General features: G+C 41.8%; 1 protein-coding gene across 1 annotated transcript in view; it reads right to left on the bottom strand.

The window, feature by feature from the left end:
- LOC308052734 (alpha-2-macroglobulin-like) overlaps positions 1–13777 on the bottom strand; it is a gene marked incomplete at both ends in the record, with an annotated part of 38890 nt that overhangs the window by 16048 nt on the left and 9065 nt on the right. Inside the window, 14 exon segments of the mRNA XM_080363332.1 lie at positions 841–1069; positions 1355–1481; positions 2898–2997; positions 3686–3856; positions 4070–4219; positions 4583–4725; positions 5791–5854; positions 7523–7750; positions 8027–8188; positions 9042–9151; positions 9287–9401; positions 10130–10253; positions 10966–11050; positions 11858–12026. Coding sequence (XP_080219458.1) covers positions 841–1069; positions 1355–1481; positions 2898–2997; positions 3686–3856; positions 4070–4219; positions 4583–4725; positions 5791–5854; positions 7523–7750; positions 8027–8188; positions 9042–9151; positions 9287–9401; positions 10130–10253; positions 10966–11050; positions 11858–12026 — 1977 coding nt within the window.

Here is a 13777-nt window from a genome sequence, read left to right as displayed (position 1 = left end):
AGAAACTGGAGACTGCAGTACATGGAAATGGGTAGTGGAGCTGGTTATACTGTAGGACTGAGCACCTTATGGATATTGCACAGCAAAAACTAGGTGATAAGGTGGGAAAAGACTGAGATGTGTACAATTGTAAGAGATTGGGGAAGTGTAGAGAACAGGATGTGTATCTCTGGAAAGGAAATAGATTCTAGGAAAATGGAGAGCATGGATCAGTTGTGTGAGCAAAGGCTCAGTGCTCTTTATTGTTTCAGCTTAATTTCTTTTAGAATAAGAAAACTGTATTTTTAAAAAATTGAGCAAAGGTGATTTAGATTTTGTTCAAATCACTTCCCAAATTCCCTTTAATCGTTTTTGTTGGTGAAAGAATGCAGATAAGAATAATGAAGCTATCACTGCTCAGTGACTTTGGGGCAGATGTAACAAAACACAGGAAGCCTACATATTCCAGCAAATCTGGTGTGATACTGTGTGACATGTTTATATAAGACTAAAGGCTGAACACAGGTATCCACTCTGATGAATGTACAGTTTCTATATGGGTATGCAATGACACTGTGGTCTGTGAATAACCTAAGTTTCATATTTCTGTAGGACAACATAAATCTGTGATGACAAGGCCAGAGACCTCAGCAGCAGAGCTTTGTGTTCTGAATCCAACACAGCTCTCAAAACTTTGTTGGAGAACCTTATTCCCCCTTCAGTATATAAGAACTCCTACATACACACATATACATGAAATTATAGTCAGAGATCGGTCATTTGCCCTGGGAAGCCATGGTATAGGTGGCCCATGTAGCTTTCCCTAAAATGTCAGACTGAGCAAAGTTGTGACTCTCTTACCCTGATGCAGGCAGTCAGGTAGTTGAAAACTGTGGCTTTCAGTGTGAAGGACTCACCACGCACCACAGAGTAGGGCATGGTGAGCTCTACAAAGAAGGGCTGGAAGGCTGTGAGGGACACTGTTGTGGACAGGCCAAAGCCTGTGTCTGCCGAAGTGCAGAAGGCATTGGCTTTCCACTCGGTGATGGTATCAGGGATGGTCACATTTAGATCAGCATTTCCGTCAGAGCTGGCGAGGGACAGATAACAAAATTTCAGTTATATTCTGGTGATCATCTATGTTTTTTTCAGCCTACTGAACAACATCTGCTGACAGCAAACTGCTGACCAGCTGGGATATGGGCACCGGCTTTCACATGTCCTCCCGAAGCATCCTATACTTAGTGACCTTGAAAAATCCCTCTAGCTATTAGAAACACTCCTCTCACTGAAATACTGATACTTCCATTGAGGCTTAAATATCATATAATGTTTTGCCCTCTTGACCACATTCTGAATTCCCATAAACACTTACTTCACTGAAACTATGTCCCAGATCCATGTCTCAGGGAAGTATTTCCGGATGGTCTCCACAGGACTGTCAGCATTAATATGTTCTGTTATTTCATAGTCTAAATCTTCAAGCAGATTCATCGCAGTGACTAGCAAGATTGTTCAAGGATGGAAGAAAGAAAAAGACATGTCAAACTCCGTTCTAAATCACAAGGATACTTTCCTTCTGGGTAGTGGTTATTCTTAGCTAAAATTTTAAAATTGAAAGAACAACTTTGAAACCTTGGCCACGGTAAACAAATGTATTTCTCTGTTGTCGTCTAAATATTTCATTTTTCCTAATGTTGCTGCTCTTCTTACAGAGATTGGATGGGGCTGAGCATTTTTCCCCCACTGCCAGCAAACCCAGTGGTGCCAAAGGAGCCATGTTATTGAGGATACATTTCTATTGCAATACAAAGTCAAATGTAGAACTTACTGCCTCTAGATAATACAGTTGCACATAGTTTATGAAATTGGGTTAAAGAATTGATTGTGTTTATACATGACCAGAAACACATAGTCCTTTCCAGCTCCATCTAAGATTCTTTTGAGATTAATATGGGTCTTTACATCTCTGGTCATTAGTAAATAAACAGTTCCAGAACAAGGAGATGCTTTCTCACAGTGTTGCATTGTGTTGTACATTATGAAAGGCTTTTAATCAGCCTTAGAAGACTTTATATCTTCTAAAAGCAGCCACATGTCTCAGGCCATTCTCTGAAGACAAATCCTGCATTTTGAAAGTACCTGATCTGTTATGAATAGAAGGCTAGAATCTGTCATCAGACCAAAAACCTATCATTTTTTAATAGGAACTGGGATACTGCACCAGAAAAGTCAGTGACTGGAAGTGACATAGGTAAGAGTGTTTTGTATAGTCTTTCTAATCTCAGAACTATTCAGAAAAAAAAGAAAAAAAGAAGAAAAAAAAAGAAGTAATATCATTATTCTATCTTCACAGTGTCTGAAGCTGCACAGAAGTGACATGACCTACCCAGCCTCTTATAGTCATGTGAGTGGGAAACTTGGGAACAGAACCAAATTTCTCAGCCTCCAGTGGTAAAACATCTACCCACATATGGTAACACCTCATTTGTCTTGGCCTACTTTTGCCCTAGTTGCTCCTCTAGTTATTGCTAGGATGTGACTACCTAGAATCAGAGACACCCTTTTTACGCTTCTGTAGCTGGACTCAGATCTGATGGCAAAAACTCCCTACTACTTTGTGCTGGCAGACTGTTTTAGTGTCTACAGGATCCCTGCTGTAGTGACTGGTGTGGGAGTCACTGAAAACACACAGTTCTAGCCAGGCACATCTGTCTAGCTGGAGATAAGCAGGCAGAGGTGTATCAGTTTCATATTTCAGGACTGAGCCCAGAAGGGAGTGATTCTGAATTAGGTCAGCATATCTGAACAGAATCTGATCTGCTTGATGTAATTAATATTCAAAGAAGTAGATGGAAGGGAAGAAGCAGGGTGGCAAATTTTAGATAGTTGTGTGGGAGGTAAAATGAAGAAGGTACTAGAACCAGTGTAACTCCTTTCCATCATGTGTCCTGGGTAATGCTGGCAGATTTCAGGCTTATGGATCTTGCTGCTAGTGAAGACTTTTAAGCCCAGTTCCTAGTAAACGAAGAGAAGAACAAAAAATATGTAAGCACACTTTTGAAAATAAACCATTGGTATCGATAAGACTGACAAAGTGTTGTATATAGATGCCAGATAGACTGGTTCAACCCAGATGTTGAGGCTTTATCATGTTACACTAATCCTAGGGCTAAATCCTAGCATGATCAGATGGAAGGCTAAGGCCATAGGTCTACCTTGGAGACATCTGCCTGGATGAAAATGACATGTGTGAAAAACATTGGATTGAGAGTACTCAAAAAGTCTTGTGCAAGACTCTTTAGATGGGTATAGGTGGATATATGTGTTATCAAAGTAACTGGCACTTTATTAAACATCTATCTACACCAGATAGAGAGAGAATATGCATGACTGAGGAAGTGTTTCTAATATTATAGCATGCAAGGTCACTTCTCAGGAGTGTTTCCTTACTCAAGCCCATTTGTAGGTATCTCTATGAGCAAGAAGGAGACTTTTCAAAGTTTTAATGCTTCAGAGAAGCATTCAGGTACCAGTGATGGGTTACATAGATGCAGGACCTCGGTCTGGTAATTGTCTTGCATACAAAATTTAGCAAGCTCAGAGCAAAGTTCATTAAAAAGTCATTCAAGAAAGGTGAAGAGACTGAATTTAAAAAAAAAAAAAAAAAAAGAAAAACAAGGAAAAGTGAAAGGCTGTTGCTTACTTTGAGAATGTCATAGGCATCACCTTCGCCATCAGGAGAAATGGGTACATAGACAAATCCATTTAATAACATGTTGTCAAGTGACACACAAGGGTTTACATTGTCTTCTTCTAGGTAGTAGTCCTTGAAGCTATAACCACGCATTTCCTTCAGTGGGAGAAGATCATACACCTGGGGAAATGCAAAGAACCAGGGAAAAACGTGCAGGTCAGCACTTACAGGGACGCAGACACTACCTAACACTCCACTGATAAAAGCCAGCTTCTAAAAAATAAGTGTAGTATATACAACTATAAAAATATGTGTCCCCATGTCTACAGTGGTGTTAATAGGTACATGGTTGGTTCTTGTACTTGCTCATTTGCAGAAATAGTCAAGACTTACAGAGCTGGGAGAGAGCTCATCTTCAGGTTTCGTAAGGAGAACGCTCTTGTCCACAGCACGGAGGGCACACAGGGACCTTGATGAGGTGTGCAGTTGCAGGCGTGTGTTGGAGGCAGGAAGACCTTCCTTGGGTACAAAACTCAATCTGACCTGCAACCCCAGAAGGAAGTTAAAGTAGCCACTTGTCTAAACACTGTTACATGCTATTATACTGAAGCATCTAGCCTTGTGAACTGAGCTCTGCTAGTGCCTTCCAGTTCTTCTATTACATATTCAGTTTTGACCGAAGTAATTAATATCCACCAGTGATTCTCTTTCTTGTTCCATCTTGCTCCACTTTTTATAGTTATGGCTTTGTAATTTATTCCAGATTTTCAGTCACTAATCCTCATTCAACATCTAGTCAGACCATTTCATGAGCCCATTGTGAATTCTGCCTCCATTCTGGAACTTTTAACTGAACTACTGGCCACAAGACAAACATGGATTGCATAAACCCTGACTTATACTCACTTTATTGGGGAGGCAATGTTCAACCTGGAAATCTGCTGAACTGGCAATGACTTCCCCACTGGGTGAAGTGGTATATACAAGCATCCGTGCCAGGGGAGCAACTGATGCCTCAATAGGGAAGGTCAATTGAAATGTCCCATAGCCTAACAGAGAGAGAAAAGGTTAAGCAGCATACAAGTAGTTCCAGTATATGCATTTTCCTTCCCCAGATAAAAAGCCAAGTTCACTCATGCTGAAGGTTTTCAGTTAGCAGAGGCAGGAATACTGATACATGACAGGAGTCTATGGCTGTTACTGAAGACACCTGCATTCAAACAGATTGTGTAATAGCCAAATGAGATGAGTTTGGTGGGCCTCAACGTGCTTTCTAGATTCTCCCCCGTTAACATCCGGCATAATTTCTTGGTGTCCCCAACCGCTTCTTTCCTCAAATTCCAAGATTTTCTGCAAGCCACAAAAAATAGATGAGGGAAAAAACATAGAAATAAGAGACTGTTGTAATGGTTCATGTCACAGTCTGGACAAGGTGATAGAATATCTCTTGATATGAGCCAGGGTGCTAGCTTAGTCACTGCTACTATTAAGGATGCAGAACTTTCTATTAACATGCAACACCAAGATCCATATCTTTCCATATACTGTCTGCACTCATTGCAGTGCAACTCCTTCTCAGAGGCTTCCAAAATGTCTCCCTGGAGACAACAGTCTTATTGTTGAAAGACTTTTAAAGACACATCATAGCCAGTCTCAGTTACTGTGTAACCCTTGGACATTTATATGAATAAAATTAAATGTACTGGTTAGAATATAGGTTTGTATGTGTTTGCATGCTTATAAGGGAGAAATAGTACCAAAAAAAATGAAGGAAAGTGAGAGATAAATAAAAGGAAACATGCTCTTCTTCCTGCTCACTGTATATATGAGTCTCACAACACTGGTAAGCATCCAGAATCTGAACAGGGTAGAGTTGTCAGCAGAAAACTTTGGTTTGAGGAAAAAATGACCAAAACTTTATGCATATTTTTTGTTGAATTTTCTAACATTTTCTTGTCAAGAAAATAGCATCTGACAGAACTCAGAGGAAACAAAACTAACCCAAGCCACTTCATTTAAAGAATACATTTTATGTTTGAACTGAAAGAATTTCTCTACATCCTCCCATCCACAAATTATCATCAGATATGCTAAAAATGCACAGTTCTGCTCACCATCTCCTGGATTCACACTCAGATCATAGGTATCTGCTAATACAATGCCTCCCTTGGCCATCACCTGTGTGACAGAGAAACCTTCCTGTAATTGTCGCTACTGGTGTTGCAGGAAAGGAGAATGAATGTTCACTGAATTAACTGTAAAGTATGAGTATGAATAACACTGCCAACAGTGAGCAAAACCAAGAAGATACTAAGCAAGCACCAGACTGGAATTTACTGGGTCTTTGGAGACAGAAATATTCACTTCTAGGAGAACCATTGTTTCCTTATTAGTCAGACCTGGTTTCCCTTTTGTACATATTGCATATATAGACCAAATTCAAATGGGCTTTGCCTCTGAGCACACATAAGTTTGGAGGTCATATGCACATTTCTAGCAATTTGCAACAGACTGAGGATCAAACGTTCTACACATTCCACTCTCAGTTGCATTATGAAACAGCCTGGAGAAAAACATAGTCAGACTAGTTTCATAACTCACACAGAAATGGAATAGAAGAGCACAGGTTGCAAATTATACAAGCTTGAATAAAGTACCCGAAGTCAGACAGTAAGCAACAGCGTGACTGTTGCCTGCAATTTCCTAATTTCTAGTAAATGTTTCCTTTTTCACAGTCAAAACCACCTTTTATGCAATTAATTTCCATGTAGGATATCTATTCCATAGCACCATAGTTCAATTTCATGTTGTGGGATCCACTAAGTTCCCTTACTGTTTGGTTACCTGCTGAATGTAAATACTTAAGACCAGCTTTCCCAGGCTATAAAAATAAACAGGAGTCTTATGCTTCAATTTGTTGTTAGCAGTCTTGAAAATAAGCACATGGCCATGTCTACCACAGGTTTCTATTATATTTTTTGTAATTTCAGTCTAAGCCCCACCCTGATGTTCTGTACAATCCATCAGAACATTACTATCTGTTCCACTGTTTTCTTCTAGCTCTCCAAGACTACTCTCATTTCTTCTGCCAGTGCCATTACATGGCATAACCAGAAACACAAATTTAGGGGAAATAAGTTCTGTTTGAATATTCATCTGATTCTTCCTGTTCTCCCAAGCAAAACTGATAAATCACTGTTCAGTCACAGCTGAAAAAGTCTCTCTTCTTACCCCCCTAAATGAACCAATTTGTGGATCTTCAATGCCAGTATTTTATACCCTGTTCCAGTTCCTGTGATATCCCAAACTTTTCATCATTGCCTGATATACGACCTAAGCTCTAAGCTTATTGGGCTTTTTTAGTACTGTAGTTAGAGGAGTCACTTTAGTTTCAGTGGTCCGATGACTACCAAAGGACAAAACTGAGTAGGAGGCAGCTTTCTTCCTCATCTTTCATCTTCTTGTAGGATGCTGGTTTCTGAGCTGTGACCATATATGAACCAGAATTTGGAAAGGAGGAAACTGGGAGTGGAGTATTATGAAGTGCATCTTGTATGGCTGTGCCCAAGACAGTGCTCTCTGCATGAACATTTTGTCTCTATTCTGTCAATAAAACATATACACCATTACCCATGTCTGCACACAGAAGATGACACTAGAAACGTTATGGAAATCTGTTTAAATCCCATTGCCACAGGACATGCTTTCCATTTCAAACTCTTTCTGTCTTTACTGGTTAAGGACTGAGCGTATAGCAGTGCTGTGGTTGCTCAGCATGGAAAGCAGCTATGTATGTCACAGAGCTCTCTGTGACCATAGATCAAAGTAACCACCAATAATTCTTACCAAATAGTAAATGATGATTTTCTTCTGCTTTCCTATGGCCTCTGGTGTGAAGATATAGTGCACATGGATCTCTGCGGGGGAGCCACAACTCAGTGTCTCAGGCTTTGGCTCAATTTTGAGGAAGCTTTTACTGGGGGAGTAGAACCGACTTATTCTACGCATGGCATGCTCATATGAAGGTGTGATCCAGTTGTTGTCATAACAGTTCAGTTCAGGTTTATGATCAGCCTGATAATGAAGAATAAAAGTTTAATAGCTGACCAAAACCAGGTAACAAGCCACATGAAAGTCCACAGGAAAACTCTGGGTATGTTCTGTACATCCCATTCTTAGAAGAAGGTAAAGAGCATGCACAGGAGAGTCAGAGAAGGGAGGTGACCTGCCAAGAAAATTGCTTTGTTTTCCACTGGCAGAAAGACTGATAACCCATGGATAGACATTTCCCCTTCTGGTAAGAAAGACAGAGCCTCACCCTAGTCCCTCTGCCCTGCCTCTGTCACTCACTCGGATTTCCAGGGAGGCTTGTGTGAAGGTGGTAGTGTCTATGGAAAACCAGGATTGTCCCTGCTCATCCGTAGTGTAATTTCCTTTGTATTTGTCTCCATCCACAGAAATTGTGATGGTTTCATTGGCAATTGGAGCATCAGTGCCATCTACCAGTTTCACCTAACAGAGTAAAAGCAAACTTCAGGTTTTAGACCAAAACCAGAAAACAATTCCCAAGTCCTAAAGCCTTTTCCCTATTTTCCTCCTTGCCAGGCAGGTTGTTTCTTTACAGAGAAGAAAAAAAGACATGAATGTGGAAATGTGTGAGGTGAGTCCTGAAATGTTTGAAGCAGCAGACCATCTAATTGGCCCAGAGAAATTATCTGTCAGGGCCCCATGTTCCTCAGTAGATTTTCATTCCCCTGATCAGCCTCATTTGGGACCTCCACCACCTATCATCTGCTTCTTGGTTTGGGAACTCCAAGTTCAGACTTGTGCCTTGCCCCAGTCCTTGACTAAATCTACATTGGAGGTAAACCTACACTCAGCTCTTTCTCCTGCTGTTCCCATCTGGTTAACTGAACTTCCTCAGTTGAGCTCAGCCCTGACTCACGACTTCACATTGTCTGGTGGTCACTGGACTGTTGGTGGAACCCACCCTGCTCTGCTCAGTCTGGTTGGGTACTGTGGGATCTTGCTGAGCAGGTCACTATGCCTACCTGTGTTGTGATCACCTTTTGCACCTGGGTAATGTTCTCTTGTGGAATAGCCCAGACTTGCTGCTCTCTCATGTTATGCCCATGTGTCAGAACAACAGGCCTTCTGTTCTCTACTGGGCTGGGTGCCAGAAGGTTCAGGGCCATGTGCCTGTTAGAGTGCCTCAACTATCAGTAATTTATCTGTCTGTGCAAAGGCACAGGAAAATGGACCATGTCATGTGCACACACTGCTATTCCATCTGCTGGGATTATGTACTTGCAAGTTTGTAATACCCTGCCATTCATTGTCCAGGGTCTCAGAAGAAGTTCCCTACCCTCCCAAAGAGTGGGATCCCTGGTCTGTACTGAGAGTCCAGCAGGTCAAAGCTGATTTTGCTCATGATAGGTGTGATTCCACAGGAGCCTGTTCCAGTCATCTCTGTTCCTGAAAGGAGGCACAGTAAAGAGAAATTATTAAGCAAAAACAGCATTTCCAGACATGTTACTCCACCTTCTTCATCTTTGGCAGGCCCTCCTGTTATGGCCTGGCATTACTTTGACATCTCCATGTGGTACATACCTGTGCCATCTTCTGTGATCTTGCCTTGTACCTCAATGCTCATCTCATATCCCCTGCGCTGGAGCTGAAATATCTTGGTCCTTACTACACCAGAAACACACCCACGAGTGTCTGCCTAAGCAGGGGATTGGAGACAAAATTGGAATTCTGTGAACAAATTTGGTGGCTGTGAGACAGGAATAGATACCCCAAATCCAACGTGTTTAACTTCTGTTCATGAAATCCCAGCCTTACGTTCTAGTGTTGTCTCCAAGACCAGAACTTGTTTACAGTCTGTTTCCTAGTGTTTCATCCACACATTTTCTGTGTTTTGTGAGGTACCTGTCACTCACTTCTCCAAGGCACACACTGGTTTCCTTGTTAACAAGATCCTACCTTAGTTCTGTTTTTCTTCCTGTTTCTTCTGTTGCCTTCACTCTTCTCCTTGTTGTCCTTTCTCCTTTCTCCTGTGTTTGACCCATATACAATACTACCTTCTTGTTTCCTGCTCCTCTTCTTTGCTCCTTGCTACCTGACAGTTGCTCCCACAGTTACAAAGTTCTTTCACAGATCCTTTTCTCAGTTTTGGGATCAATAGCAGGGACCTCAGAGCTGACAACTGGAGAATTGTCACTAATTTCAATCAGGTCAGAATTTCACCTGTGGGGTTTTCTTCATCAATTCTGTTTCCAGTTTAATGGCTCACCTCTTCTTAAGCACGCCTTACTCTGGGACATCTGTTTTTCCCTGGGCAGAGTACTGTCTCTTATGTCCTGCTGTCTCTCAGCCATCACAAATTTGGCCACCCTTAATGTTGCCTGTTACCCATAAGAAAGACCCCTACATTTTAATCTTGGGACTCACCTGCCTAGTGAATTCTTCACATACAGCTTCTACTTCTTTTCCATAACAATTTGAAGCAGAATGGGAAAATTTCCGGCACACTTGGACATTCACCAAACCAAGAACAGGTTTCCCATAGGTATACCTTTAATCACAAAACGTTAAACAATATTTTAGATGATGAGACAGTCAGAATCACACTCAGAAACATCTCCTTAAAGAACTTTGTGGATGACTTCCAATATTTCTTCTTAAAGGCTGACTAACTTGGTATTTTAATGATTCTAGTGATTATATTTCCATCATGTCTGTGGTAAGATTCTTTCATCATCCATTCAAATCTATTCTAAGTAGAAGGTCTCTGTAGGAATGCAGAAAAAGATTATAGAAAGTTATTTCAGCCAGGAGTGTCCTTGTATCACAAACTGCTCAGGGTTCAGTGCAAAAGTAGAAAGGCAACCAGGGGCTCAGAAGGAGCAATTTTGGAGTTAAAAATGAGAACACTGGGTTTGCACCACCTTTTTAAATTATGTCTGACCCAACAGCTCTGAGTATTTGAGGATTCAGGGTTGGCAGAGAAGCTCTAACTGAAGAAATGTAAAGACAGGAAATGTACTGTAAACTGAGAGGAGCGACCTGCAGATTAGTTTGACATTATCTTTTAAGGAACACAGAGTAGACCCTTCATTTTGACTGTTCAGGCCAAGTAGCAGACTCAGGACTGAGAAGGTGGAACAATCATGCACTACATGTCTAGGAAAAGAATGAAAAGCCTTCCCCAGTTTTTCTTTCGGTCCTCAGCAGAAAAGAGGAGAGTAGGGTGAGAAAGAGAGATTTACTCCAGCTCTGTGACTCACAAACCACAGACAGACACTGGAAGCTCCTTTTCCTTAATAGTGATCATCTTGGGCAGCTTCACCAGGACCTCGTACTTGGGCAGCACTAGATGGGAGAGAGAAAGTCTGATATGACAAGAGTGAAGGTGAGCTGTATACTATGCAGCAACCCAAACACAGAGCCAGGATCATCTTAATATGAACAATCGCCTCTCCATGGTCTTTAGTACAGCTCTGCTACTCCTTCCCTAGGTTTTCTCAGTCTTCACTACTGTTTGGGTCTAGCCAGAGTACATGTCTAATAAACACCAGAGAAGTTTTATTACAGAACTAGGGGTTATACTACTTCCTGGGGCAGGACATTTCTCCTTACTCAGTCTCTACCACCAGACTGTGTCTGCTAGTAGCATTTCGGAGTGTTCTTTAAACCGAAGTTTTCTACCAAACATGTTTTCTAAGCTTTTTCAGAAACAAGGAAGAAGAGGAAGATGAGAGAGGACTACAAGTGGAAAAAACAAACTAATGCAGCTGATGAGAGGTGCAAAATAGGGTCACCAAAATATTGTAGTCTCTCACTCTCTATCTAGTGCTACTTGCAACAAGCTGCTGGATCAAAAAGTGACTAAAACCAAGTCGAATTAAATTGGTCCCACAAGCCATTCACAGAAAGCCTGTCAGATCCTGTACACCCAAGAGCACTATAAGCAAATAGAAGCTCAGGCAGGTTGCAGAGGTGCCATAAAGCGAGCAACCACCTCTGATGCTCTGCACCTTCTGGGTCAGCCCCTCTGAACCTCATTGCCTATATATTCAGTCTCTCTCTTCTCCATGCCATTCCCAGGGAATCCCAAATTGAGAGGTCAAAGTAAAAGGCATTGCTGCCAACCTCGCATCCCATACCACCTCTACTTACCATATTCCTTCACGCTGAAGGAGTGCTCCACATGGTATGAGAAGCTTTTTTGCACGACTATTTTGTAGGAGCCTTGGATAGGGTCTGAGGTGAGGGGGAAGGAGAGCTGTGTAAGGCCAGTCTCTAGTTCCACCCCCTGCCACTGGTACACACGGTTCCTCTGGGGATCCTGCAGGTGAAGTTAAGTCAAGGGTACAAAACAGCACAGGAGAGTCCCAGGGACAGAAGAGTGGATTGCATATACATCCTGGCTGGGAAATACCTACCTGTAATTCTTCAATAATCTGTAAGGATCTGTGAGCACTTACCTGTCAGTTCTACAGAATTAGCATGCAATAAATCTTTTAAACCCTGGAGGTCCTGTGTTGTCTTCCCCTCAGCTCTACCTGCGTGCTTATGAAGGATAGGGTCAGGAAGCTGGGAAAGACAGACTGGTAAGGTAACAAGGCAAGGAGATGGATAGCAGAAGGTAAGTTTCAGTCTTCTTCACTCACTATACAGCCTGCTAAAAGTATTTTTTCCATGCCTGGAATAGAGACTATCTGGGTACTAGTGCATAATCTGCTGAGGAATAAGACAAATGATCTAACTATGGGACTGAGAAATGTACATCTGTAAAAGTCCAAAGGTTGTGGTGTGGTGGGGGAGTGGGGAGACGAACAGAGTAAAGTATTTCCCATGTATGCACATACAGCTGAGAGCTCTCCCTTTTTATCTCTCCCCACTCCTAATGTTGGAGCTGAAATGTCATCACTACTACAGCTGAGTATTGTCCATTATGAACAGACTATCAATAGGCCATGCCCCAAATTCATCAGCTCAGCCCCAAATTTCTTGCAGAAGTCACTGAACCAGTGCAGTGGTGCTGCATAGTTTCATGCACCCTTTCCAGTCTCCTCATCAGGATGGTTAATGTTTACAGTCTTTCATTTTCTCCCTGATGTTTGCATTGTACCTTGGCTGTCACCAAAAGTCTGTTTACTTTAGATAGGTATGTGGCTCAAGATATGTGACTGTGCATTTACTTCACTGAGATTTTATCTCAGGGCTTAGGGAAAAGGGGATGTGAATGACATCCCCCAGTTGGAGTTCACTAGTCAGGGGTCAGAAGAGGGGGTCTTCTTCCCAAGAGGCACCTTGGGAGAAGGGCACTGTCAGAATAACACATCCCACAGCTCTGACCAAACCATCTTCATTGTCACCTTTCAACCTTGCTGAAAAGCTCACCACTTATTGTGAGAGACACCACTGATCTTCCTTGGAGGAGGAATTCAAGAAAATGTTTACAGATGGGCTTGTGAATTTGTTGCCATTTCTGTGATATATTTATAGAGAAGGTCTGAAAGCCAGTTTGTTTGGTTTTCCTCAGAAAGGTGTGTTATTTCTTTTCTTTATGGCAGAGGCAATAGGTCAGGATGATAGTTCAGAAATAATAGCTAGATCAGAAACACTAGCTTCTGCCTCTGTGACAGGCTATAATCAATTAGTTATATTAAGGGTGTGGACTGATGAACATTTATTTCCTTAGCACTGCTGACTGTAAGCTATCACCCTTCTTCACTCGTGACACCATTTCCTTTGGGCCAGCCCAAATTTCATGCAAGCACACGGTAAACTGCACTGCCAGATCTGATCTGGCAAAAAAAAAAACAAACCTAGAGAAAAATGGTGAATTTGCTGCCAAATGAGTTTCCCACTCTACAAGACTGCCTTGTAGACATCTGTGAAAGCAAAACAAAGGGCAGTGCTGGACTGAGAAGGAGAATTGAAGAAGATGGTGGGGCTGGAGGAGTAGGTCTACATAAACTGGCATCAACAACATGGACAAACACTGTGCCTCACAGGCTGGAGCTGAAAACACAGGATGGTCTTCCTAGTGATTTGGAATTGAAGCCTTCGATTGGTACTAACAAAAAAATT

The sequence above is a fragment of the Nesoenas mayeri genome (genome assembly GCF_963082525.1).
Source record: "Nesoenas mayeri genome assembly, chromosome: 1".
Taxonomy (NCBI): domain Eukaryota; kingdom Metazoa; phylum Chordata; class Aves; order Columbiformes; family Columbidae; genus Nesoenas; species Nesoenas mayeri.
The sequence above is the reverse complement of the archived record's forward strand: the minus strand, read 5'-3'. Positions and strand labels throughout refer to the sequence as shown.